This window comes from Glycine max, chromosome 5 (assembly GCF_000004515.6).
Source record: "Glycine max cultivar Williams 82 chromosome 5, Glycine_max_v4.0, whole genome shotgun sequence".
Taxonomy (NCBI): domain Eukaryota; kingdom Viridiplantae; phylum Streptophyta; class Magnoliopsida; order Fabales; family Fabaceae; genus Glycine; species Glycine max.
This window is the reverse complement of record NC_038241.2, coordinates 34,415,811-34,443,304: the sequence shown is the minus strand read 5'-3', so window position 1 is coordinate 34,443,304 and position 27,494 is coordinate 34,415,811. Positions and strand designations below refer to the sequence as shown.

General features: G+C 34.5%; 4 protein-coding genes and 1 pseudogene across 6 annotated transcripts; 4 read left to right on the top strand and 1 right to left on the bottom strand.

The window, feature by feature from the left end:
* The first annotated feature begins 694 nt into the window (after window positions 1–694).
* Window positions 695–3,076, top strand: LOC100305608 (putative ribosomal protein S19). The gene is made up of 2 exons (NM_001250929.3): window positions 695–854; window positions 2,479–3,076. Exon 2 carries the CDS (start codon window positions 2,484–2,486, stop codon window positions 2,865–2,867), a length of 384 nt encoding a protein of 127 aa, NP_001237858.1. The 5' UTR covers window positions 695–854; window positions 2,479–2,483; the 3' UTR covers window positions 2,868–3,076.
* A 658-nt stretch (window positions 3,077–3,734) lies between these two features.
* Window positions 3,735–6,418, bottom strand: LOC100790596 (protein transport protein SEC23-like; annotated as a pseudogene).
* Window positions 6,419–9,299: 2,881 nt separating this feature from the next.
* Window positions 9,300–13,672, top strand: LOC100810243 (70 kDa peptidyl-prolyl isomerase). 2 transcript variants are annotated; one of them, XM_003524867.4, is made up of 11 exons: window positions 9,300–9,798; window positions 10,184–10,444; window positions 10,540–10,614; window positions 10,723–10,803; window positions 10,886–11,080; window positions 11,190–11,279; window positions 11,367–11,542; window positions 11,648–11,770; window positions 11,878–12,024; window positions 12,966–13,093; window positions 13,213–13,672. In XM_003524867.4, exons 1-11 carry the CDS (start codon window positions 9,531–9,533, stop codon window positions 13,379–13,381), a joined length of 1,713 nt encoding a protein of 570 aa, XP_003524915.1. In that variant the 5' UTR covers window positions 9,300–9,530; the 3' UTR covers window positions 13,382–13,672. The 2 variants fall into 2 exon arrangements, with proteins under 2 accessions (XP_003524915.1, XP_040871459.1); XM_041015525.1 differs by lacking the exons at window positions 12,966–13,093; window positions 13,213–13,672 and adding an exon at window positions 12,237–12,835.
* A 2,734-nt stretch (window positions 13,673–16,406) lies between these two features.
* Window positions 16,407–17,341, top strand: LOC100809340 (cysteine proteinase inhibitor 4). The gene has a single exon (XM_003524865.5). The coding sequence runs from the start codon at window positions 16,754–16,756 to the stop codon at window positions 17,144–17,146; it is 393 nt and encodes a 130-aa protein (XP_003524913.1). The 5' UTR covers window positions 16,407–16,753; the 3' UTR covers window positions 17,147–17,341.
* A 179-nt stretch (window positions 17,342–17,520) lies between these two features.
* LOC100790067 (kinesin-like protein KIN-12A) lies at window positions 17,521–27,297 on the top strand. 2 transcript variants are annotated; one of them, XM_006580070.4, is made up of 16 exons: window positions 17,521–19,840; window positions 19,923–20,060; window positions 20,165–20,248; window positions 20,337–20,462; window positions 20,553–20,612; window positions 20,708–20,761; window positions 20,836–20,928; window positions 22,203–22,298; window positions 22,564–22,709; window positions 23,790–23,939; window positions 24,018–24,147; window positions 24,241–25,068; window positions 25,152–25,250; window positions 25,329–25,481; window positions 25,571–26,413; window positions 26,978–27,297. In XM_006580070.4, the coding sequence occupies exons 1-16, from the start codon at window positions 19,625–19,627 to the stop codon at window positions 27,272–27,274; spliced, it is 3,513 nt and encodes a 1,170-aa protein (XP_006580133.1). In that variant the 5' UTR covers window positions 17,521–19,624; the 3' UTR covers window positions 27,275–27,297. The 2 variants fall into 2 exon arrangements, with proteins under 2 accessions (XP_006580133.1, XP_025984260.1); XM_026128475.2 differs by lacking the exons at window positions 17,521–19,840; window positions 19,923–20,060 and having other exon boundaries at window positions 20,174–20,244.
* The last annotated feature ends 197 nt before the right edge of the window (window positions 27,298–27,494 follow it).

Genomic DNA, 27,494 nt, shown 5'->3' with positions numbered 1-27,494 from the left:
AGAAGTATAAGAATAGATACAAATATTATTTTTTAAATGTGAGTATGGACACTACTCATACTCTATCTATTGTTATCCAGTAATAAATGGATAAAAGAGTATTAATCTTATTATTAATATAAATTATTTATTGTAAATTCAAAATATTTTGTTGGTAATGTCCATTTTTTTTAAATGGAAAATTCAAAAATATAGTATAATGTTTAAAATATTTCTTTACCATGATATATAATTTTTTTTTACAATAATCTTATAGTCAGTGAGAAGTGAGAACAATTTCTAACTGGTTGCAAGTGAAAATTTTTACCTTGATAATACATGACAATTAAAATTAACATTTTTATCATGAAGTTTATACAAAACTATTTTAATAAATAAAAAAATAGCTCTGTTTAAAAATATTTAAAAGAACTAAATCAATCATATAACTAAAATATAATAATAAAGTAAAATTTATTTTTGTCTAATTTTACACACATTGAATTAATGGATCATAGTATAGTTTACTTTTCCCCCCTCTCAATTTTAAATACTGGAAAAGTCGTTTTTAACTTGATATCTCTACATTGATGTTTTTTTCTTCTTCTTTAATTCAACATATAAATTATAAAGATTATATTTTTTTTTTGACGAAATATATAGATTATATTATTTATTATTATTATTATTTAAAACTAAATTCTGGTAGCAAAATGGTGAGTGAAGCTTGCTTTCGATACCAGTTTGCTTCACTCTGCCTTTCCTTTCCCTTCATAGCCCAAACCCTAAACGCCGTTGGTTATTCCCGCCGGCAACCATTTCAGTGGCTTCTTCCGCCGTCGCCGCTCATTGCCAGTGCTCCATTTTCTGATCAGGTCCTTATTCTTTCGATTTTTTCTATTTCGTTATCTGCGATATTCTCTATACACTGTCTCGTTACTTGAGATGCCATTTATAGTCACAAAGTGTTATGAGACAAACTCCTGATGATGTAGTTTTATTTTTTTTTAAGGAAATTCGTAGGAATTGATGAGGTGGGTTTCGCTGTGTTGTGGGAACTATATGCTTTGGTGACCTAATTTTGTCCCTCATTGTGTTTGTGGCTTTGTGTGTATTACTAATATTAATACCATAAAAATCAAGTGCTTGAATGTTGAGATTAAGTCAATTTTCTACGTGTTGTTGTGGGCTTGTGGCCATCACTGTTGTTTTTGCGTTTAGCATGTGCATTCGAGGGTCTGAGATTTGGAGCTTTATTTCTCCAATTTGTTTGCCCTTATGATGGGTTGTTTGGGAGTGTACCTATATGAAATTTGCATAACTCCCCGTTGTATATTGCTTTCATCTTCGATGGTCGGTTTCTGTGGGTCTCAATATGAGATTTTGTATGTATTGGTGGGGGATTTTAGTTGGTAAGTTGCAGAGCTTTTCTCGCGGCTTATATGAGGTTGGTTCTGTCAGTTTTCTTCATTAAGATTGGCTTGGCAAATTGATATGGTTTTAGGGTTGGCTTTCAAACTTCAGTTTGTCAAATTGGGTTAGGCTCTTTCAAGGTATGAAGATTGGAATGTTAGTGCTTTGTTTTCATGTGAATGATGTATTTTTTTCTTTTATGCCATTAAGTTATGTTTCATAGATTAAATTTGTACAATCCCTCTGTAACAACACATGTTTTAATTTTTGTATGATTTACATCACAGTTTACCTCCCTTGGTTACTTTCCATTCCCCACATTTCATATAGTTTTCTTAGTTTAACTTACTTTAAATGGTGCTCTACAACACTACAAGAGTATTGTCAGGTCTCTGGAGCCTTCTTTCAGTATCCCAAAAAGTAAAAGCCAATTTGTTACTCAATTTGTTTTCTGTTGAAATAAACAAGTAACATAATATTGCTTTTATTTTGAAAGAGTAAATAATCAAATTAGTGCTGAAAAGATACATCAGTAGTATAGAATTATGAAATTTACATTCACGGTCCCCAAATATGTATTTATAGCTTATTTTGTTTAACTTTACAACTTACGAATACTCAAATGTAAATTGGCCTCAAAGCAGCTCTGTTATTGCTTTGGAAAGTGCTCCAGCAAGGAACCAAACATGCTACTATTAGTTGTTGAATTAATCTCTCAATATGTGTTCTGTCAAAGTCAAATTAGTCTCTGAGATTTGTGATATGAGGACTGATTTGACCCAAGAAATACACATTCAAGAACCTTTAAGCATAATTTCTATCACTCAGGAGCTGATATGACCTACGCTATATCATTGAAGGACTAATTTGACTATTTACTTAATTCTTATATGGAAAAGAAAAATAGATTTTGGCACAACAAAAAAATAACCCCAAGCCTCTCAGAATGGCCATTATGTTTGAATGGATAAAACAAAATTGAAGCAAAAATTGCATTCTGTTTCCTTTAGTATATCTGTAAATGACCTCACGATGGTTTGATTTTCTGTAGTTTAATATTATGGTTTGCATTTTTTGGTTGACCAGGAAGAATGAGGCCTACAATGATGCTTAGGGCTCTAACCAAGCAGTTTCTTGGAATTGTAGGCGATGCAGCAAACACTGTTGCTAAGAAGCCCCCCCTGCCTCCTCCTCTGGTGTCACGCAAACCTGCTTTCATTGATGCATTCTTGTACAAGATGAAGAAGAACCCAAATCTTTTGTCGAACAAGACCATTTGGTCACGGAGATCCACTATCTTGCCAGAATTTGTTGATACCACTGTCAAGATTTACAATGGGAAAACCACTATTCGTTGTAGGATCACTGAGGGAAAAGTGGGTCATAAGTTTGGAGAGTTTGCTCTCACCAGGAAACGCAAGACCAGAGAACAAGCCAATGCCAAAAATGTTAAACAACTTAAGAAAAAGAAGTGATATTTATCTTCTGTACTTTTGGACAAAAATAATTTTGCAGATATTTTATTTTCTGCAATTATTTACATCAATCTGTATGTTTCTTAGGTTCTCTAGATTGTATTTGAAGACCTAATAGTTTTCCCTGTGAGAATATTGGCAACAAGGATTTTGATGAAATTTGACCGTGATTGCAGTTGAATCGCTTCTTTGACTATCTGAACTATTCATTTCATGTTATAATTTACCTTGTGGATGATAGATCATTGATTGATCAATTTATGCTTATCACTTGTGAGGACCTGAATTTTATCAAGTTATGCTGAATGCCCCTGCAATTGCACAGGGATGTCATCATTACGTGGTGTGCCTATGTGACCAGGAACATGATTCTAGAATGCTCCACTACAACTAATATGAAAGTTATGCCAGTAATTTTTTTCATGTAGAAACCTGGGGTCGGGATTGAATACCCGAAAAACAGCATAATCATTAAATGGCCAAATATAATATGAATCTGAGAAAAACTCCACACTCAAGGTTGCTTCACCAAAGTTTTGCACTTGACTTAGAATGCATAACTTCTTAATTGGTACAGAAACTGATGTCCATACTCTTGGTAAGAAATTTATCGCTCTCCTTACTGAATAGGTTCTACAATGTCGTCATGGTAAATCCAAATGCCATTAAATGTTATCTGTACTATTTGACAACAAAATTTAAAATAGGGAATGAAATTATGAGAAGAGAAAAAAATGAGATGTAACTAATAATGATTTAATAGAAAATGATAGAGAAAAGATAGTTATAAATTATTATGAATAAAACACAACTCTTAAAAGTTGAAAAATTGAATTAATTATAACACATGCAGTAATAGAACAACATTGAATTTCACCCCATCCATATGACAACCAAAAACTAAAAAGAACGTTTTAGAAGAGTGTAATACGCTAATCGAAGGGGGTTTTGTCAGCTTAAGATCCCCTAAACCACTTAAAATCAAACTTTTGGTTTTTCACCGTTGAATGGTTTAACCCAAAAATGACTTAATTGCACAGCAATCAGTAAGCAATCCTTCATATAAAGGAGATCACATTTTGAGGCCGGCTGTTGACTGTGAAAAAAAAAAGCATTCACTTCACCGCACCGAGAGTAACGCTAACTTCATATACAGAATTGCAAATATTGTAATTCGTATCGAACTCCAACATCACAAAATGACTTTAATTACTCTGCAACCTAGGGACAACTAAACCATCTATCTATATAAAACAAGTGTGATCAAACTACCCTCATTTGCTTTGTTGCTGTCACAGACGTAGCTCTCAACTTACATTTCATTATCCTTCTTTCCGCAACACCCAAACTCAATATACTTTCGATGCCTTTATTTCTCCATGAACAAAATCCGACCATAACCCTAAAGAATAACATTTCACAACTTTCTTTATTCCTCAATTGACATGGGCTACGACCAGCTCTCCTTTAAGAGCAAATAAAAGAAAATAACTAAATGGAACAGCAAAACGTAGAACTTGTCATTGGTGCATTGTCCAAACCCTTAACTGTCAGCCACTACTATCTGCAGATGCTCAAAGAAAACTTGAAGGCTCACGTCGTCAGTGAAGATTACATCTGAACCAGCAGCCATCTCAAGTGCGTTATTGTATGTTGCTGAGGGATTCAGCTTTGCCAATAAAAATCTACCCTGTTCAACATCAGTGAAGCCCAACTAAGGTTCTCATCAAGAAAAATCTAAACCTACCAAGCAAAATGGATTAATGAAACAATTTTCTGCTCATACATTATGAAAGTGGTATTTCATACATCAGCAACACTCACAATACTAATAAATTTCAGGAAAAGGAAACAATGTAATACATGTACTTACTTGAGAACCATGTTAATCACATACTACCAATCTAGGAACTGGGAAATGGTCTCTAATTATGATTTGGGCATCATCCTGAAGTGCTTGTAATAGTTGTGCAAAAGCCTGTGCCATATATTAAAGCCATTAGCAAAACCAGAACATGGGCCAATGATAAATGTAAAACTTGACCTTACTTATAAAAGAAGGCTCTGCATAAAATAATTTTCATCATAAAGTGGCAGAAAACTATTAATGCTCCCAATTAGAAGACTATACATAAATGTGATACACAGACTAATTAATCATCGATCATTTTGAGAGCAGAATTCACATGTGACAACAACTTGTTTAGTAGGACATCTATGAGCATTGTGTACATGCCTGGTGTTCTGGCTGGTTATGGTATCCCATGTTGCACCATTGAGCTATTGACATTCCATGAAAAATAACCACACTAAAATATGAATCAAGCAACAAAATCCAGCCCGCAGAAATTGAGGCCACATCTAATAGCGCTGGTGAAGGCAGTGCATCTAATGAATATGCTATTAGAGAATGGCTGAATCATGACAGCAGCTTTACTTATATTTTCCCTGTTTAACAACATGCGGAAGTATGCAGTCTCATCTGGACTGTTATTAAAAACCTGCCAATATATTTCACCACCAAAACACCACAAATTTAAATTAGGTTTGAAAAGCAATAGTAATACATAACGAAAATTACAGGAAATGGTACCTGTACAAACTGTGATCTTCCCATATTGAACATAAATTGGGGGAATAAAGAAAATGATGGGGTTAAAGTAAAAGAAGACTGATCATCCTTGCGGTAGTCACCAAATTTAGAGCAAAGGTGAATGAGTAAACGGTCCAACCATCGTGTGGCATCAAATGCTTCCTGATCAAACAACGGATGTATAAGTCTGAAAGTTCCCTTAGAAACAATTTTGCATAATGACAACTATATTGCAGCATGTTATTTATTAGCAAAAGAATATCAAATTGAAATAAGCTACCCTTGAACAAAGGGAAAAGCTATGGGCATAGCTAAATAAGATGGGAATGAAGTTCACAGTTAAATCATAAAAGTCATTTACTTAAACTATTAAATAAACCCAAATGAAGAAATTAAAACTAAAACCTTAGATGAGATAACAAATAACATGTATTCCCGCTCTAAAATTACTTGGTCTAACAAGATTAAACAAGTGAAAAGTTCACCAGAACCACCAATATCGAAGGCGTCAACCCAACCATGTTTTCACGAAACTCCCAAGAATCGCCCAGTTGAGCAAAGAAAAAAATTTTAGCCACTTGAGCAAATAAATCCAGCAATGGCAAAATGTATTGAACGAAACAATAGAGAATAACAAAAAATAACACATCTTGAGATATACCTCTGTCTCCATTTTAAGAGATGCAAGTCTGGCCATTACTACTGCAGCAGTCTCTTGGTCAAATCCTTGGACCAATTCCTGAAGATAAAATATATTATCTTTTCTAATAACTGCAGTCTTCTTAATTGATGAAAATGCATTAATGGACAGAAATAAAGCAGCATGCTAAATGACAATATAGAAAAGGATAACCCTAAAACTATTATTTTTTTCACATATATTCAACAATTTTTGTGGAAGAAGGCTACATACAATTACCCTCCACCATACATCCACCATGTGAGGAGCCTCTGGCATCAGGATACATTTATATATATATTCATCAATTTACGGCTTATCCTTCCTTGTTTATTGTGGGCAATGCAGACATTGTGTGCAATGCAGGCACACTTGCTTGGAGACACCATTTTAGTTATATATTATGTCAGGCATCCTAAGTTTAAGCTGTATTTGAGAAAGAAAAGAGAGGTAACATTAATTTAATCCCACCTAGGTAGTGTGACAGGTATGATCTCATGTAACTACCCACTGAACAGGTAGCAAACATGGAAAGCTATGGTGAGGAGTAAGGACAGTATGGGAGAACCAGGCCTCTCAACTTGCCTAGATATATTGTAATTTCTTTTCTGTTCTCTGAAGAGGAAGTGAGGAAAAGAGTTTCTACAAGTTTCTCTGCAACCGTAGCCCTCTGATATCAGTAGTAGAATTTCAGTGACAATGCAGCACTATTCAGCTATTTCTGCTCCAGTTCTATCACATTACAATATGACCTTGCCAACTGTAGTTATTTCTATGCCAATTTTGTTATACATGAATTTTTATCCAATACATACAAAATGCAGCAACTGAAACAGGTCTGTTTCTATTAAATGGATATAAAAAATTGGTCATTATTTATTAATCAATTTAACAATTACATTGTCACAAAAAAATGGTCCCAAACTCCATATAATATAAGGGATTAGCTAGCATAGCCATAAAAGTTCAGTTTATATTATAGATGCATGTAGAGGTAAATCATTAGATATCTATGCCAAAGTTTAGAATCAGAAGTGACAGCAAGGAAAGAGTCAAGAGAATTATCATATATGCTTCTTAATATTATGATAAATTAGAAGCTACAACTATACCTTTGACATTGAGAAAGAAACAAACATTCAGCCACAAATATAAAAACAAACAACTGAAACTACCTAAAGAGCTAACAGCAACATCTACCCATCTTCTAGTTACTGTGGTGACTCGAACCACTGATTGATTGTTTGGGCTCTGGTAACTGCAATACGAACATGATCAATATACTCAATTATCAGCAAGGAGAGGAGGGATTTGGCATTGAAGAAACAAAATGGCCAGATTTTAATTTCAACTAAGTATGGACCACTCTAAAGGATCAAGTTACCAAATTTTGGCAAGTTAACTCGTTAATCACCTTTAAACGGTTGGGTCGTATTTTTCAACCTGGATTTAGCTTCTCTAAAGTAAGGGAGTGCACTTTACAGGATAACAATACAATAATAACTGTTTATTAAAAAAGTAATGGTGGGATCTGAAATAAAATAAAATATATATGTGACAAAATTCCAAATTAATTATAAACTAAAATATATTATGGATTTATGATAAATTAACAAATATATTATGGATTTATGATAAATTAACAAATTTTATTTTGAATTCTTATTAAAAAATTATTGTATTAAGTCTCTAATAAAAAAAAAAGTTTTTATTTCTTCTAATATATCTATTTTTTATTTTTATTCATAAAATATACGGATCATTAATTTTATTATTAGTTTTTATCAAATATTTTTCAAAGAAACTAATACAAAATATTATATTAAAAGGTTTAAGATAAAATAACAAGAATTAAAAATATATATTTTTTATTAGAGACTCAACACAAATTTTTTTATCAAAAAGATTCAAAACAAAATTTATTGATTTATAAGAAATTCAAAATATATTTAAGTCTTATTATAACATGAACCATTGATTTTCAAATTAACGTTCATTATTGCATTTTTCTCATTTGAGAATTCTTACACCACTGCTAGGAGACGCTAGCATAATTTTTCTCATTTGTGAAGTCAAAATAGACAATTTATAATAAAATCTTATTTCTGTTGGCTTTTTTTTTTTTACCCTAACGTGTGCAATGCAAATACGATTGTTTCACGCAATTGTGTTTTCGAGAGAAGGTAATTTTGGAACAAAATACAAATATGTTCTTTGCTGCAAAACATACATGTAGGCATATAGCAACACATCCATAATTAAAAATTACAAAAGTTTTTGGTCCACGTAAATTTATATTTTTTAATTTTGATCCTTCTAAGTTTTTTATTGTTTATTTTATCCCTATAAGTTTACATCTTTTGAGTTTTGGTCCCTTTTAAGTCTGCACTTATCATAAAAATAAATTACAATCTTAAAATAATTAAAATTAAAAAATCAAAACTTACCCGAACTAAAAAGAACAAAACAAGTTACAAAGATAAAAATTAAAAAAATCTAAACTTATAAACAATACAAATAAACAAAAAAACAGAAATAAAAATTAAAAAATGCAAACTTACTGAAATAAAAAATATGTTTAAGTCAAAACATAAACATGATAAGTGCATGCCTTAAGTGCAGGAAAAATTAGTTATTTTTTAGACTACACAATAGGTATTCTTGCTAAAAAAACAAAACTTATTTGATATTTTACACAACTACAATACACAACACATATTTAACACAACTATATAATAAAGACTTAACTAGAAAATATTAATCAAACTAAAATAATACCATGTGACTTACATCTTCCCAGGTGAAAAAATAGAATTTAAATCTAAATAGATTTTGATATCCAAATCAAATTAATAAAAATAAAATAAAGGAAAAAACTGTTCAACTTTCAGTTAGATTCCCATCCGTAAAATAACGAACAATCGCTTCACTGTCGGATCGTTAGATTTGAAAAAGTTTGTTTCTAAATGTTGGAACTTAGGCTGTATATTCTATAATTTATAATTATTAATAATAAAAATTATTCCATTTAATATACACAATTTTTTAGATAATTTTATTTTTAATAATTATTCTCTTACTTTTTAGTTAATTTCTAAATCTCTCTTTATTTAAAACATATAAAGAGGCACCCCTAGTCATCATAACCACAATCATAGTAAAAAATAAATGGAAGGAACATGATAATTCTGGAACCATCTTGACAACTTTGGATTATAGAACTCTCTAGACACACTCTCCTCGTCCACTCCTACCTATATATACATAATAACCATAAACCGTTTCCTCTGATCGTGTCAGAAATATAAAAGTTTATTTCCTCTGATCGTGTGGTTTCTGAGTTCTAAGCACTCACCTCTTTCATACACGTTTGTTCGCTTGTTGAGAAGCCATGGGCGAGGATTTCGAGTTCCCAAGTGCTGGCAACATGGAAATGCCTGAGGAGGAAGAGTTTGAGAGTCCGATCCTGAAGGTTGGGGAGGAGAAGGAGATTGGGAAAATGGGGCTGAAGAAGAAATTGCTCAAGGAAGGTGAAGGTTGGGACACCCCTGACAGTGGAGACCAAGTTGAAGTGCATTATACTGGAACCTTGCTTGATGGAACCAAATTTGATTCTAGCCGCGATAGGGGCACCCCCTTCAAGTTCAAGCTAGGCCAAGGTACACATTCATTCATTCATGATTCACTTTTTTCTTTCTTTTTTTTTTAGAGGTGGATTATTGATTTTATATAGAGAGGATTTCAATTAATGGACAATATAAAATTCTTTGCTGAAAAGTGAAAAATTGATTAGGATCAATTTAGTTATGGGAGGTTTGAGTAATTCATGAAGTACTAAGTTGAAATTTTGTTACTGGTATTGTCTGTATGTACATCAATTATCTAATTGATGTTATATGTACATACATAATAAATCATAAATGTAATCAGGATGAAAGTCATTTAATTTATCCTTATACTGGACATGAAAATTAAACTTAAGTGATTAATAATGAATGAATGAATAACTATAGTATTCAATGTTTTGTGACTTGATTAATGCAGGGCAAGTGATAAAGGGATGGGATGAAGGTATCAAAACCATGAAGAAAGGTGAGAATGCCCTTTTCACAATACCCCCGGAATTGGCTTATGGAGAGTCTGGGTCTCCTCCCACTATTCCCCCAAATGCAACTCTGCAGTTTGATGTGGAGTTGCTGTCTTGGACAAGTGTGAAGGACATATGCAAGGATGGGGGAATTTTGAAGAACATTATTACTGAAGGGGAGAAATGGGACAATCCTAAGGACCTGGATGAAGTGTTTGGTACGAAACTCTATCCTTTATTGTCTTTGAGAATCATCTGTTTAGCAACACTTTCAGTATTGTTTAAAGTTTCCTTCTTTCTCTCTTTTCTACAGTTAAGTTTGAAGCTAGGCTTGAAGACGGGACAGTCATTTCAAAATCTGATGGGGTGGAGTTCACTGTGGAAGAGGGTCAGTCTCATGCTTCCAAAATTTGAATTTTGTCCTTACCATGTAACTGTATTCTCATTGCAAGTAACAATAATATGACTTTCTTCTTTTTTTCTTTTCTTCATGCAGGGTATTTCTGTCCTGCTTTGGCCAAGGCTGTGAAAACAATGAAGAAGGGAGAGAAAGTTCTCTTGAATGTGAAGCCACAATGTGAGTAAGACTGTTGTTATCAGCAATATTTATGTCTACACGTTTTGCTTGTGCAAGTTTATTGACGTTCAAAGTTTTGCAGATGCATTTGGTGAGAGTGGAAGACCAGCCTTAGGAGATGAAGGTGCCGTACCTCCAAATGCTTATCTTCAATTGGATCTTGAGTTGGTCTCGTGGAAGACCGTGTCTGACATTACCAAGGATAGAAAGGTTCTCAAGAAGACTTTGAAGGAAGGGGAGGGATATGAACGACCAAATGATGGAGCTGTAGTTCAAGGTACAGTTTTAATACAATCTTTTCAAACCCTTCTCTTCCTTTCTTCATTTAAATGTTTTGTATCTATTGGATGGGATGCTGAAGAGTTTCATTATTTCCTTTGTTTCAGTGAAACTGATTGGCAAGTTGCAAGATGGAACTGTTTTCGTTAAGAAGGGCTACGTTGATGAACAGCCATTTGAGTTCAAAATTGATGAAGGTACCTTAAACAATCATCTTAACTTCATCATAAGTCTTCTTTTTTCTATTACTAGTTATTAAGTCGTATGTTTGATCGACCATGTAGAGCAAGTAATTGATGGACTTGACCAAGCTGTGAAGAACATGAAGAAAGGGGAAATTGCATTGCTGATCATACAGCCTGAATATGCTTTTGGTCCATCTGGGTCCTCTCAGGAATTGGCTAATGTTCCTCCTAATTCCACTGTGTACTACGAAGTTGAGCTGCTTTCCTTTGTAAAGGTGAGAGAAGTGAGAGAATTATCATGTTCTCGTCTTCTTATTTTTTTGGTTTAAATTTTGAACTAATTTGAAATGTAAAACTAATTACTGAAAATGGGGATGCAGGAAAAGGAATCGTGGGATCTGAATACACAAGAGAAGATTGAGGCAGCTGGGAAGAAAAAGGAAGAAGGGAATGCCTTTTTTAAGGTTGGCAAATATGAAAGGGCTTCAAAGAGATATGAAAAGGTATTCCTATAAATTCCAAAAGATCTTATTTACGTTACTTGGTTACTGACGGTCATGTTGTGATAAGAATGAACTAACAATAGCTGTTCTTTTTATCTTGGTAACAGGCCATAAAGTTTGTCGAGTATGATTCCTCCTTTAGTGATGAGGAGAAACAGCAAACTAAGGCATTGAAAATCACATGCAATCTCAACAATGCAGCCTGTAAGTTGAAGCTAAAGGACTACAAACAGGCAGAGAAGATGTGCACAAAGGTACTTTGTCCGATTCAGCCTAAATTTGTTTCTTCTTTTTGCCTTAGCTGAAGGCTAAAATATGTTCAGTTTTTATAAATATGAAAAACTTAAGTTTTGTTTCTGCAAATCTTTTGATTTATTTTTCTCCTCATATTTTATAAACATGTCATTTTTTTAGCTTGGAATTAAGTTCCATTAACTCCAAGCCTATGTGTGTGCTGATTGTACAGGTAAGCTGACCCATCATTGACACCTGTTAAAGCTCTTGCTCTCCTTTTTCTTTCCACTTCTTCGCTGGAAACCCCTTTCTCTCTCTTAAATCTTCTCATTCTTCTTCTTCTTCTCCCTCCCGCCACCTCACTTACCCTCTTCCTAAACCCTAGCCTCGCCGGACCACCAACACCACCGCGTCAATCTGACCCAAATCTCCGCGTCCTTATCCACCAACAACTCCGGTGCACCACCTAGCCAGCGCCGACAACATCTGCGGCGTACCACCACTACGTCGTCAAGATCAGCACAACCACACCTAGCACCGAATCCAGCCAACAACCTGCGGCCCCGAACTTTCCGCAAACCCAAGGCCCACCACCTCCGACCAAACACCGCGCGCCCTCGTCACCATCAAAACTCCACCACCATAGCCCACCTCAACCCAAACACCTAAGCGCCCACATCAAAACCCTCGTGCTACCCTTCACCCTCACCTCGTTTGGCATCAGAATAGCACCGCACGTGCCGGGGTCGAGCCGGACGAGTGCGGCAAAGCCTCCGGCGTCGCCATGATTGGAGATTTCTGGTTTGGGGGTTAGGGATTTCAAATTTGGGGGTGGGGTTCTGACTTTGAGTAAAAAATGACACATTTATAGGAATGAAAACATATTTTAACCTTTTTTTGAATTCAAAAAAAGGGAATACAGTGAAAATTGTTGACATCCGACTTTTGTTTTATCACGCAGGTTTTAGAGCTTGATAGTAGAAATGTAAAAGCACTCTATCGGAGGGCACAGGCATATCTTCATCTTGTGGACTTAGATCTAGCTGAGATGGATATTAAGAAAGCCCTTGAGATTGAGCCAAACAACAGGTATGCTTTTGTTCTCAAGTGTGATCAACTTGAATATATATACTTTATTTCCAAAGAGACAACACTGATATATGGAATTTCTTTGTTTGTATTAACCACTGTTGGATGGATATTACCAGGGATGTGAAGATGGAGTACAAAATTTTGAAGCAGAAGGTGAGAGAACACAACAAGAAGGACGCACAGTTTTACGGCAGCATATTTGCAAAAATGAATAAACTAGAACAAGCAAGAACAGCAACAGCAAAGCAGGAGCCGGTGCCAATGACTATTGACAGCAAAGCTTAAATTTAAATTTGAGAGATATCTCTGTCTGTGGTCGTCTCTGCATAGTACGATATTCCAATTGTTGTGTCGTAAGTCTTGGTAACATAAATAGCTTTGCTCTGTATGTGGTCGTCTCTGCATACTAGTACCCTAATAGTACGATATTCCAGTTTTAAGTCTTGGTAACATAAATAGCTTTGTTCGTATCTTGTGTGATTTTCATATGAAGAATGCATATGGTCTTGGTTTTCAGTTGTTCAAGCTATGTATACTGATGGCTAATAAGAACTGAAGTAAAGCAAGTTTTGGCAATTTTAAATGTGTCCTTGTTCCCTGAATCATTGAGATTTCAATTATAGTTTAGTTTATGTTATTTGTTTTCCGAACAAAGGATTTGGTATCAAGAATTTTCAGAAATTGCAGTGCAATCAACTACGCTGGACACGACAAACCCTAACCTCGTAGCTACGTATCATATATTTATCCTATATGTTTTTAAAATAAAAAATTAATTTTTATTGTATCTCTTCCTAACTAATTCTTGAGGAAAGACAGGAAGAAAAAGAAAAAAGGAAGAAGAGGAAGAAATCAACTGCAGTATAAAGTCCAGAACCGAATACATAATAATATAATTTTAAAACAAGATAAATAATAATAAAATAATTACAGCATGATGGTAGACGCGTGGTGGCCAACAACGGTTCCATGGCCAAATCGAAGGCTCGTGCAGCCATGGGCCCATCACGAGAAACCTGGACCGGAAGAGGGCGGAACGGAGTGGAGTGGGTGGGAAAGGAAAAAGAGGGGTAAAGAAAGAAGAAAGAAGAGAAATTATATAGATAAATAAATAATTTAAGTAAGAATAGATTTTGTATTTCCGTTTCAAAATAAAAAATATATATATAATTAATCATTTTAAAATAAATTATAAATAAATATTAGAAGGTAAGTCTTTTGTGAGATTTAAAAAAAGATTTTAGATCTAAAAATGAGATTTGCTATTAGATTAAAAAATTTAAAAAGTATGATACGGATAAATTTATCAAAAAATTTATTAAGATCTCAAAAATAAAATCTGTTATGAGAGGAGTTCTTGGAAGCATACAGTATCCTCCAAAAAAAGAAAAGAAGGGATGAACAGTATATTAGTTTCAAGTTTTCCATTTTGAGTCAAGTGTTAATCTACATAGAATTTGAGTAAACAATTTAATAACACATAGCCTCCGAAACATAATAAATTTGGCCGTTTAGAAAAGCAATAAACAAGTTCTCGAGGGATTTCTAGCAACGATGCCGTTGTGCTCAAATTCTTGTCGAATTTTTTCTATGATCGATCTTCCACCATGAGATTTGACTTTCCTCACATTTTCAAGTTTCTGCAATGCATTCTTTCTTCAACCTCATAACCCGTTCCTTCAAAACTGCTTTTGGAAGTAGTGGCTACCTTATTCCGATGAGCTTCGAGGACTGCCTTCTCATCATTTATAGCAAAGGCTTGTTTGATGGAATATAGAATGCTTGGGAACTCTTTGCGCTTAGAGTATATCATATCTTTAAGTTCATATGTACATCTGTGAATAATCTGTCTTACCTTTGAATATCGGGCGATAAGGATAAATAGGAGTCAACAACTTGTTTGCAATGAGGCTCTATAATGACGTTTTGCATATTCAATTCATTCTACTTTTGGTCCCAGTAATTTTAAAATCAATCAATTTGATCTTATAAGTTTAAAAATAGATAAATTTAATCCTTAGGCTTCGATTGTTGAGAAACTAAAAATAGACTAAATTTATCTTCTTTTTTTTTAACATAAAGATCAAACTGATCGGTTTAAAATTACAGCGACTAAAATTAAATTTTGTTCAATCTTTGAAAACCTATTTTAGCCTTAATTCTTGTGATCCATAACTATATATTAATACATTTTATTGCATGATTTTTACTTCTTCTTTTTATCTCCACGAGATATAAACATTTACCAAATGTAGTCATTTATGTTCATACACTTTCACATAAACAGTTGTCTTTGTGATACATTCTACATAAAACTTGTGTACCAAGAAAGAAGAAAATACATCTTTGTAATAAAAGCAACTGAGGTAGTTTTAATTATGGTAGTAATTGCCTTTTGTCATTCTTCCTCAGCAGTCATCCCCATGGCTCAGGAATATGGGGCTCGTGTACCCCCCTTGGAATTGGGCTGAGTATTCGTTGAACATAGCCACGTCTCTATAGCCTTTTTCAGTCAGAATTAACAATCGTCATAATAAATTAATCATGAGTAGTATTAATAATTAGGCTAGAATTACCAGTTACAAGTAGCAAAAACTACAAATATTACTCCTTTTTTCACCTGGTTTATCTCTTTCGTATTAAATTTCACCTAATTTATTTCTTTCGTATTAATATGACCTTTATTATAAAGCAATCATTCATCACAAGAGTGAGGCAGAATACAAATGGCATACAAAATTTTACTTTTATATTTGATAGTTTATAGCTCAACCATTTGATGAAACACAAAAGATACGAGAAGAGACACGAAAAATACCACCACAAAAAGCTTGAGCGGAGTCTATATATACACGAAGAAAGTCATCTACTTATTCTATTATAATAATTATTAATTATTTATTCTATCTCATAATTATTTTTAAAATTTGTACCCTCCTAATCGTCGATCCACACTTAGATGAGTGCCAATTGACCTCATTAGGACAGCAAAAATTAACACTTTAATCTTATCTCAAAGTCATATTTACGGCACCATACGAGATATAATGTGGAATTGAACCCAAAGGAATGTAGGTTACAAATATACACTTAGATGCTCTAACTACTGGTTCTTTCAATTCTAGTTCCAGGAACGATTTATATTGGAATAAAATTAAACATGAAATAAGTGTTATGCATTACTAATATTTATCTAGCTCTCAACAACAAATCTAATGCATTAAAGTGTAACTGAAGCAAACACCATCTTAAAAACAATAGAATTAAACTGAAAAAAAAAATTATAAATTAATCCGTGTATAGTGGCGGGACAGTTATGCAAACTGCATGTAGTATACGTGGAAGCCTCTGAGATTAGTGCTAGCCAATGTGTCAGTTTGTGGTAACCACACCAAGCCAACTCGATCGTGACTAGACCCGTTTACGGCAACAACCTTAAACAAACAAAAATGAAAAAGCAATCTCGTTTGCATCCAAAACTCGCGTCCCAATCGCGACACGCACGCGGTTTTCGTTTCCCCACCATTCACCGTCTCTCGGTTAGTTTTTCATGCGTATCCAAACACCTCTTTCCCCCTTTATATAAACGACACCGTATACGCAACTCCATCATCGTTCTAAATTAATTCTAACAGGTTCGGCATAATTGAGCGATCGATGGCGGCGTTGATAAGGTCACCGGCGGTGATACTGGCGATCCTGACGATCTCGGCGTGCATCGCGTGTACGGCGTCGTACGGGGGATTGGTCGGGGGAAGGTCGAAGATCCCTGACGTGAAGGCGAACAAGAAGGTGCAGGATCTAGGGCGGTTCTCGGTGGAGGAGCATAACCGGATGCTGAGGCAGGCGCAGAAGGAGGAGGAGCAAGTCACGTTCGTGGAAGTGGTGGAGGCGCAACAACAAGTGGTGTCTGGGATCAAGTACTACATGAAGATATCGGCCACGCAGGGTGGCGACGGTGGAGATTCCAGAATATTCGAATCCGTTGTGGTGGTGAAGCCGTGGCTTCGTTCCAAGCAGCTTCTCAATTTCGCTCCTTCCACGCAGTGAAATACGATCAATTTCGGTTCCGTTTCAATTACTTTTTTAACTCATAATAACATGCTTAATTGGTTTAGTATGCTTTAATCCTTCTAATAAAAAATATGAAAGAGAGAAATAAATGTTTACAATTTCTGTTTCAGACATGAATCAACTGGTTAACAGGTTAACAATAATGTCAAAGATATATTTACATTGTTTTGAGCATGGAGTCTCTCTATGTTTTTTTTTTTAATCTACTATGGGCATATTTTATCTTAGAGAAGTGATACTTTGTACAAATATCATTTCTCTAACTTTTATTATCATTTATAAACGTTAAACGATATTATTATGAAGTTTGTCTCAATAAATTAAAATGTTTAGGCGTTATTAAGACTGGATAATCTAGGCGTGTATTCAATTACGACGTTTATTTCGTGGACATTTTTTTTGTCTCGGGAATTTATTTATTTTTTCCTCATAATATAGCATGACAATGTTATTTTTGGGTTCCATATATATGCTCTAAAAAAATTGTTTGGTTAATTATTAAAATTGACTGTAAATGTTTTTTATATTCTCATAAATAAAACACGTGTGCTTGATTGAGTTATTTTTTTTGTTGAGAGTTTGATTGAGTTATTAATTTCTAACTTTGCATAAATGTTAAGTAAGTTTTCTATCTAATAACATACACATAACACCTTTCAGTATGTAACTGAGTATCTTTCACGAATATATATATATATATATATATATATATATATAGAGAGAGAGAGAGAGAGAGAGAGAGAGAGAGAGAAGAGAGAGAGAGAGAGAGAGAGAGAGAGAGCAATTCCAATATGCCTATTTTGCGTGAATGAAATTGGCACATAGGGATGAAAATTATGGCAAAGAAAAAAAACTATATTATGTAACATAAAGGAGCATTGAGAGGGTAGTAAGGAGAATATGTTTGGATTTTTATGAATGTTGCGTGAATGAAATTGGCACATAAGAACTAAATTGGTGGAAAGAAACTGTCACGAGAATAAATTTTCATAGTTTTACGTTCAATAATAAACAGAATAACTTTTATAGTTATAATAATGGTAGTATTAGGAATTATTTTAGCTATTTCTCAACAAAATATTAAGAAAATTTTGGTCTATTACACGATGTCTCGATTGAATTATATGATCTAGGTATGGGATGTTATGGAGTCCGAGATTAAATATTAATCCTACGTAAATTATAACTTACATAGAAATAAAATATGTTTAAAATTAATTATTTTATTACTTCATAATAAATATGGGATAAAAATTTCTACCTGTATTCGTGGGATTACAAAAATTAATTGAGTAAGACCGCTTCTCCATCTGTCATTATTGAATTGTTGAGAAGATATATACAAAATATTTTGGTAAAAAATTACAGGGAATAAAAAAATTGTATAAGGTATAATACTTTTAATGAAAGATATAAGAAGATATTTTATTGTTATTATTTAGTCATTGAGTAAATTTTTTTTTAAGAAATATATAAGGACCTCTTACAATAGTGCAAATAGCATTTCACATTTGAGTATAGAAAGTATTTCGTCAACTTTTTCTCTTCTTTAAATCAAATCGTCCTCTAGCCATACTTTTTTTATCTAAAAAAGTTTAAGATAAATATGAAGAGATCTACACCAACTTATTAATTATATTTTTATTTTATTTAAAAAGTTAAAAAAAAACTACAGAGAGACTTGCCTCTTATTTTCTTCCAATATAGAAATAAGAATAATAAACACTCAAAAGAAAAAAATATTAGGAAAAAAATATTAGAAAAAAATAAGAATTATTTCAGGTAAATATAATTTTGATGTCTGAAAATGTGAAATGATAACAAATAATCGGATTTCGAAATCAAATAACGCCTCATCTATAAAAATGGAAATATTTTGAAAAAAAAAACGTTTTTTTTTTCAAAATATTTCAAAAGGTACACAAAATAAATAAGACAATTCTGAAGCTTTTTGTGCAATTTAATTTCTAATTAAGTTCAATTCTCATCAGTAAAAAAGTGGTACACCCAAAAATACAGATAATTCGCCAGCTTTATGTGCAATTTGTGTCCCATTCAAATTATCTTCAATAGGAGTCAAGGGAAGAACTCAAATTTAGTTTTTTAAATATAAAAAAATATAATTGATTAGTCATATACACAATTTAATTTAATGACAAATTAATACATAAATTTTTTTACACATTCATTGTATTTAAATTTTTTATCTTTAAACAACCAATAATTTATTTATTTATTTCTAAGAAAAACGACAAGCTCAATATAGAAACTAGAAAGCTCAATAATTTATTTTATCAGGTACACACAAGAACCGTACACGCGCTGACATTCAAATCCCTCCCATTTCCCAACTCCCAACTCCCCTAACGGCTACATTCTTCATTCTCCCTTCCCCTCTCAACCCAAACCCTACTTTCTCTTCTCTTCTCCGTTCTGTTCTCTGCAACTGCAACCATGCTTCCAAAAAATCCAATCTTTCGGTGTCGGGACACTCCTTCCGCACATGCTTTCAGAAAACCCAGACCCACGCGAAAACAAAAATCCAAGGACAAAGAAAACCATCCTCCTCCTTTCAAGTCCCCCTTGCCCCCAAAACCTCCCAACCCTAACCCTCTTAAGCGCAAGCTTTCCGACCATTCCGTTCCCCCCACCCCCGGTTCCGGCGTCAAGGTCAACAACCATTCCAAATTCTACTTCTTTCTTCTTCTTTTTTTTAACTTGTTAATTTATAATTTTATATTCTAATTTCTAGGTTATTGTGAGAATGAGGCCTGCATGCGATGACGGGGACGAGGGAGATTCCATAGTTCAGAGGATTTCCAGTGATTCCTTGTCCATCAACGGTCAGAGCTTCACATTTGATTCCGTTGCTCACAGCAATGCTACTCAGGCATGATTACAAGTTTATAATTACTTCATTATTACATTGAACTCGTTCTCTGTGTCTCTCTCGTGATTTTGTGATTGTAACTGGGTTGCTGTTTTATCCTCCAGTTGGATATTTTTGAGCTTGTTGGGGCGCCTCTTGTAGAGAATTGCTTGGCTGGATTTAATAGTTCTATATTTGCATATGGGCAGGTTTCTACTTTCTTCCCATTTTGCGTTGCCCTTATGTTCTCTTGTTACTCGTGATTGATTATGTTGATTTTTTGAAAATTTTGGATAGACTGGGAGTGGGAAAACTTATACCATGTGGGGTCCTGCCAATGCTTTGTCAGATGGCAATTCAGCAAGTGATCAACAAGGCCTTGCGCCTCGTGTTTTTGAAAGACTCTTTGCCTGCATAAATGAGGTAGTGTTGAGTTCTATTCTATTTGTGATTGAATCCTTTGATGGTTATATGAACTTTGTCGTGATTTTCATTGTTGTGTTTCATGCACAGGAGCAAATTAAGCATTCTGACAAGCAACTCAAGTATCAGTGCCACTGCTCTTTTCTCGAGGTTGAATTGAATGACTGTTGATGATTTCTTTCTATGTCCCTGTTCTGCTTGACCTTGTTATCTAGTCCTTTTTGATGTGTGAACTTGTTTTGCAGATATACAACGAGCAAATAGCAGATCTATTAGATCCAAATCAAAGAAACCTACAGGTAAAATCTATTTCATTTCCCTCGATCATGCTTAACCGGGTTATACTGGAACTGGTCTTTTGATGCTTATTCAGATTAGAGAAGATGTCAAATCTGGTGTCTATGTTGAAAATCTTACAGAGGAGCTAGTGTGTACGAAGAAAGATGTGACTCAGCTTTTGATAAAGGTGTGCTTCATCACACTTGTATAAATAGTTGTGGTTTCCCTCTTCCGTCACTGTTGCAGTGTTGCCTATTGCCTATTTTGCTATTCAACCATTCCATTATGAGTAAACTATGGAATTCAATAAAAATATATAATAGATTTTCTTAAAGGATTAAAATAAGATCCAAAAACTATTTATCAAGGACTTGTTTGTCTTTATTTCTTCCCTCACGCTAAATGGCAACTAAAGTATTAGAAAAAGATTAGAATTATATATTACTAATGCATTAGAGGATCAGGTTCTTAAATATGTGGAAGTTGTAGAGGTTATGGCAGCATTCTTCAATTGGTTAAGCATCCTTGTTACATCAGCAACAATGCTTCATGAACACCTAGCATGTGTTGTTTTCTTAGCATTTAGAGTTTCACGTGTCACTTGTCAAACATCCATCAATCAACAGGATGAAACATCTATTTTTAATGTTCTTTCACCATAGAATGAAAAGTAAAAACAACATTTAAGGGTCATATGTTGTACATGCCTCACTTGAGTACTCTGTGTTTAAACTAAATTTGCCATCTTTGAAATTACACTGAATGAGTACTTCATTACTTTTTTTAACAAGTATTTTTGTAAGAAATGTGGCAGAGCTTCATTTTGAGCATATATGACTCATTACATAAAAACAAAATTTTCCATTAAGGTAGAACCAGTTGATTTGATCAGTAGTAGGAGGAATGAAATGCTTAATTGCTCTCAGTCTGACTTGAATAGCTCTCTCTCTTTTCCATATTTAGACAATTGACCATTCTTATATGCTTGTAATTATCAAGTTTTTCCTTTCCATTCTGTTAGGGCCCAGTCTTCTGTAAATGAATAAAGCCCAATGTAACTAATCTATTCAAGACGAAGAAGAGTAGGTAGTTAGTGGGTATTATTTAGTCTGTTAGTCAGTTAGAAGAAATAGACAGAGAGCTGTAATTGAGAAGTTAGTTATATATTTTTCGAGTTGAACCTGAGGCAGTGTTGCTCAGTGGAGGAAGAGGATTTCCTTTGAGGAGAGTCATCCCCTGATTTCAATTTTTCAATACAGAAGAGTTATATTATGTTTCCTATTCTCTATCTCCATTCTTTATAATTTTGTCTCTAAGGATCTCAAGGGCCCAACACATTCAATTGATAGTTTTTATTTTATTTTATTTATGTATTTTTGGGCTCCAAATTTCATAATTGCCATGGTTTTCCTTTGTCCTTTTCTCTTGTGTTTTTACTATTATATACCTTTCATTATACAGGGTTTGTTAAACAGAAGAATTGGTGCAACCAGTATAAATTCTGAAAGTTCACGTTCTCATACTGTTTTTACTTGTGTGGTTGAATCTCGATGCAAGGTGATGCACTCTTCTCTTGTGGCTTGGAGATAGTTTTTAATAATATTAGATAGGAAGGGCAGACATTTTACAATCTTTAACTGGATAAATTTTAGAAGAAACTACATGTGCAATATTGAAATGTGGAATCTAGCAATGGACTTTTTCTTTTCAGTTCTTCTGTTTTCCAAAAGAACTTCTGTTGGGAAGATATTTTTCAGCTTCACAATAGAATTGTAAATTGAGAAAAGAGGTATTGAAGTGAGTCCATATTTTCACTTTGCAGAGTACTGCAAATGGTGTAAGCAGATTTAGAACAAGTAAAATAAATCTTGTTGATCTAGCTGGGTCAGAACGACAAAAATTAACGGGTGCAGCAGGAGACCGTTTAAAGGAAGCTGGCAATATTAATAGATCCCTTTCACAGCTTGGGTATGGTTTAAAATGTGTGTATACATTGATGTTTGATATTGGAATTGAAATACAAATTACAAGCAATCACAAATGAAAAATAGCTTTAAATACAAATACAAGTTGATTTAAGCTCAATGCATTTTACCTTCTTATTTTTTCATATAAATACTTATGGAGAATTTTATCCAAACATGGCCCATTTTGTGGTGATCAAAGAAACAAAATTTGGTGGCAAGTTCCAAAGCTGACTATAGAAGCTTGGCCCAAACTTCAGCTGAGATTCTATGGATTCAGTCGTTGCTCACCAGATTACACTGCTTTTTTCAGACTCCTAAAAATCCTTTGTGACACTTTGAGTTCAGTGGTTCTCTCACAATCTGGTGCTTCACTCTTGCATTAAAAAAATGGAGTTAGATACTTTATACTTTTTTGTTTGGGAAAAGGTTCTAAGCAAGAGCCTACTACTCCATCATGTCCCAACTCATGATCAGTGGGGGTGGATGCTCTCAACATGCCTCTCTCTTCACTGCATTTTCATGTTTTCAGAGATAAGATCAGAGTGTTTGACAAGTTTATGCAATTTAACCTTGAGCTTGGGGGGGGATGTTAGTTGGGGGTACAGTGTGTGTTAGGTCAATCTAGCTCATTGGGAATGGACAGGGACCAGTTTTCCTATAGGTAGTTAGTCCAGCTGGAAGCTATGCGCAACGGTTTGGATTCAGTAAATGAATGTTAGCTATCACATTAATTGCAATTGTATTGTAGTTGTGTAAGTACCTGAAATCTAGCCATTTTAAATGAATAAAATATTACTGAAGTTTAATCGTTCTAAAAAATTCTCTCTCTTTGCATCTTGAATCGCAACAATCTCCCATAGATTTTGTGATTCCCATTCAACATCCCCCCTCAAGCTGGTGAATAGATACTAGTCATTCCCCCATGATAGATGAAATATGAAATGGGCATAAAACCTAGATGTGAAGGAAAGGGAAAAGGGAAGTTGTTAGGTGGCGTTTATTCCATGGTCTGAAAATTCCTGACTGCCAAATTCTAATCATCCATCATCCAATTACTTACTGAGGTTGAATTGTACTGCAGGAATTTGATAAAAATTCTAGCTGAAGTTTCTCAGACAGGAAAGCCGCGACATATACCATATAGAGACTCCAGGTTAACATTTTTATTGCAGGAGTCTCTTGGTGGAAATGCAAAATTAGCTTTGGTTTGTGCTATTTCCCCAGCACAAAGGTAGATATCAACCATTAGTGATTTGAACTTCTGGCTCTTAATGTATGTTGAATTATTTCTCATGACTTAACATTGCAGTTGTAAGAGTGAAACTTTTAGTACATTGAGATTTGCACAATGTGTAAAGGATATCAAGAATAAAGCAGTTGTCAATGAAGTAATGCACGATGATGTGAATCAATTACGAGATGTGATATGCCAACTCAGGGTAATATCTCTTCTACCATGATCAATCATTTCCTTATACCTGGCCAGTACATATTTATTTTCAAATAACTTATAACTGTAAGAAATCAAACAGGATGAACTGCATCGAATTAAAGCAAATGGTTACAGTCCAAGTGATGGAAGTCGAGGTCATTCAGCAGCTTTGATCAGAAGAAGTTTGAATTTGTTGAAGCCTACCCTCAATCGCCCATTATCACTACCTCATGTTGATGAGGATGGTGATGAGGAGATGGAGATTGATGAGGAAGGTGTCGAGGATCATGCTGTAGTTCTCCACAACTCAAATGGAGGTTTTGCTGGTTTTTCAGCCCCTAATGGATCTATTGGTTCTCCTAGTGCTGCAATGAATGGTGACAGCCTTGCTGGCGGCATGGTTAAATGCAAAACATCCCCCATCCTCAAATCCCCTCCTTCCAGCCTTTCACCAACAATCAGCAGCAGCAGGAAAAGTTTGAGGACCTCATTAAAGCAGTCTCCTTCTGAGAATAATATTCATGGTGAAAGTGATTTAGGCACAAACACCGTTAACCAGAAATGCTTGTCTACTGCTCTCTCTAGCCAGACAGCTCCAAATTTCGTAACTAAAACTGAAAATTTAGCAGTAAGCATCCGCCATGGTCTTGAAATTATTGATAGCCACCATCATGGTACATCGTTATCGAGTCTCTCATTGAGACCCAAAGATTCCAGGCTAATTATTCCTGTGGAAAAAGTTGATGTCGGAGTCCAGACTTTTCTTGATGATAATGCCAAAAAGGAAGATTATGCTATGCTTACCTGTAATAACTGTAAAAGCAGAATGCAGCTTGATGTCAATGAGATTGACAATAGCTCAAATGTGCAGCAGTTACTGATTGATTGCCCGCAGTCAACTGGTAAACCAAAGAAGCAAATTCTGAAAGTAAGTGCAAGGATCTCAGCTGCATTTTCTGGTATAGCTTAAATTCAATCTATTACTTTTCATTTCTTTCTATTATGATGTAGGCAGTAGAGAAGGTTTTGGCAGGATCGATAAGGAGAGAAATGGCACTAGAAGAGTTTTGTGCAAAGCAGACTTCTGATATAATGCAGCTCAATTGCTTGGTAAGTTTCTATTTACCGACAATCATCTGTGGTCATTGTTTTGTCTTGTATTGTGACTATTTTAAATCATATTTGTAGTTGCAAAAGTACAGGCAAGAGAGGGAATGCAATGCCACAATAACACAGATAAGAGAAGATAAAATTCTACGCCTTCAGAGCCTTATTGATGGTGTTTTATCCACCAAGGAGTCCATGGATGAAGAGCTTGTGTCCCTCACACATGAAAACAAGGTAGAAATAAGTTATTTTAAGGTTTTCTCTTTATGATTACTATCTTTGATGCTTATATTTAGGACTTGCCTGCTATCAAAATTCAACAGCTTTTAAAGGAGAACCATGAGCATCATTTAGAAGTTCTGAAGATGAAGATAGAGTTAAAAAGAGTACAAGATGAGTTACAAGAGTATCAGAATTTTTACCAATTTGGGGAGAGGGAAGTGTTGATGGAAGAGATATGTAGTTTAAGAAACCAGCTTCACTTTTATGTTGACTCTTCATCCACAGCCGCAACAAAGCAATATCCTCCATTGCAATTGACTTATTCATCTGAACCTAGTTTGGAAGCAAACCTCACTGCCATTCCAGATTTAACAGAGGCTAGCACTAAGGCAAACGCAAATCCAGAATCAACTGAAGACAGTGCCAAAGTAAAACTTGAGCAGGAAAAAAGTCAATGGACCGAGGCAGAAAGCAGGTGGATTTCTCTAACTGAAAAACTGAGAGCTGAACTTGAAACTAGCAGGTTACTAGCTGAAAAGAGGAAGCAGGAACTAGATACTGAGAGGAAGTGTGCGGAGGAACTGAATGAAACAATGCAAATGGCTATAGAAGGCCATGCACGAATTTTAGAACAGTATGCTGATTTAGAAGAGAAACACATCCAATTGCTTGACAGGCATAGAAAGATCCAGGATGGAATTGATGATGTCAAGGAAGCAGCTTCCAGAGCAGCAGGAGTAAGAGGTGCAGACTCTAAATTCATAAATGCCCTTGCAGCAGAAATTTCAGCATTAAAAGCAGAAAAAGAAAAAGAAATGGAAATCCTAAGAGATGAAAATAGAGGACTTCGAGCTCAACTGAAGGATACTGCTGAAGCAGTGCAAGCTGCAGGTGAACTTCTTGTGCAACTTAATGAAGCAGAAGAAGCTGTCATTACCGCACAGGTATGTAAAGAATCAATGTGTATATTTAAATTTCAACTGAGCAAGAATCAATGTGTATTTACACATACCATTTTAATCCCTATACATAACATTTTTAATCTCTTTTAGTCTCTATCATCTAAACTCATAGGGACTAAAAGAGATTAAAAAAATTATGTATATTCAAATGCGTATTTACACATACCATTTTAATCCTTTTTAGTCCCTATGCATAACATTTTTACTCTTTTTTAGTCTCTATCATCTAAACTCATAGGAACTAGAAGAGATTAAAAAAAGTATGTATAAGGACTAAAAGAGATGATTTTTAAGTAGAGATTAAAAGGTAAAGTTTGTACAACTATAGGGACCAAATGAATAATTAAACCTTTATTCTTTTATGCTGAAGTCTTTTACTCTCACAAATGAATTTCTGGCAATTTTTTTGTAAGAAAAGCAAGTCAATTTTATTTTCTACAGCTGATGCATGCATATAGTTTAACTGGTAGTGGAGATGTTTTCCAAAGAGCTGGGTCAGCTCAGTTCACTACTTGAGCTAATTCTATAAGATGTATTAACTTGCAGAAGCGGGCGATGGATGCAGAGCAGGAAGCTGCAAAGGCCTACAAACAAATTGATAAATTGAAGAAGAAACATGACAAGGAGATTAGCACACTTAATAAGCTACTTGCCAAAACACATTTGCCTAATGAAGAAATACGACCTACTTTAGATGACCTTGTAATGCCTACTTGTGATGACACCAAGGTGCCGAACAATGTTAATGGTCAATTTGAGTTATTTTGTAGCGAAGAGGATATTGAACTAGCAAATTTGGCAGACCAATCATGGTTGTCTTCTTATGACACATGCAACATATAGATTAATCTTCCAGTTTGTGTTCATTGTTCATGTGATTTGTTCAACTACAAGAAAAGCCTCTCTCTTATTCCACTAGGTGTTCATATGATGATTTGCGTCACAATTGTCTCTTCTTTACACCAAAGCCTATTTTGAATTTAGCCTACCGGGAACTTTTGCATTAATCTGTTGCGGGGAATCAATATCCTTAAGACTTTGGGTTGTTGACATTAACAAATCC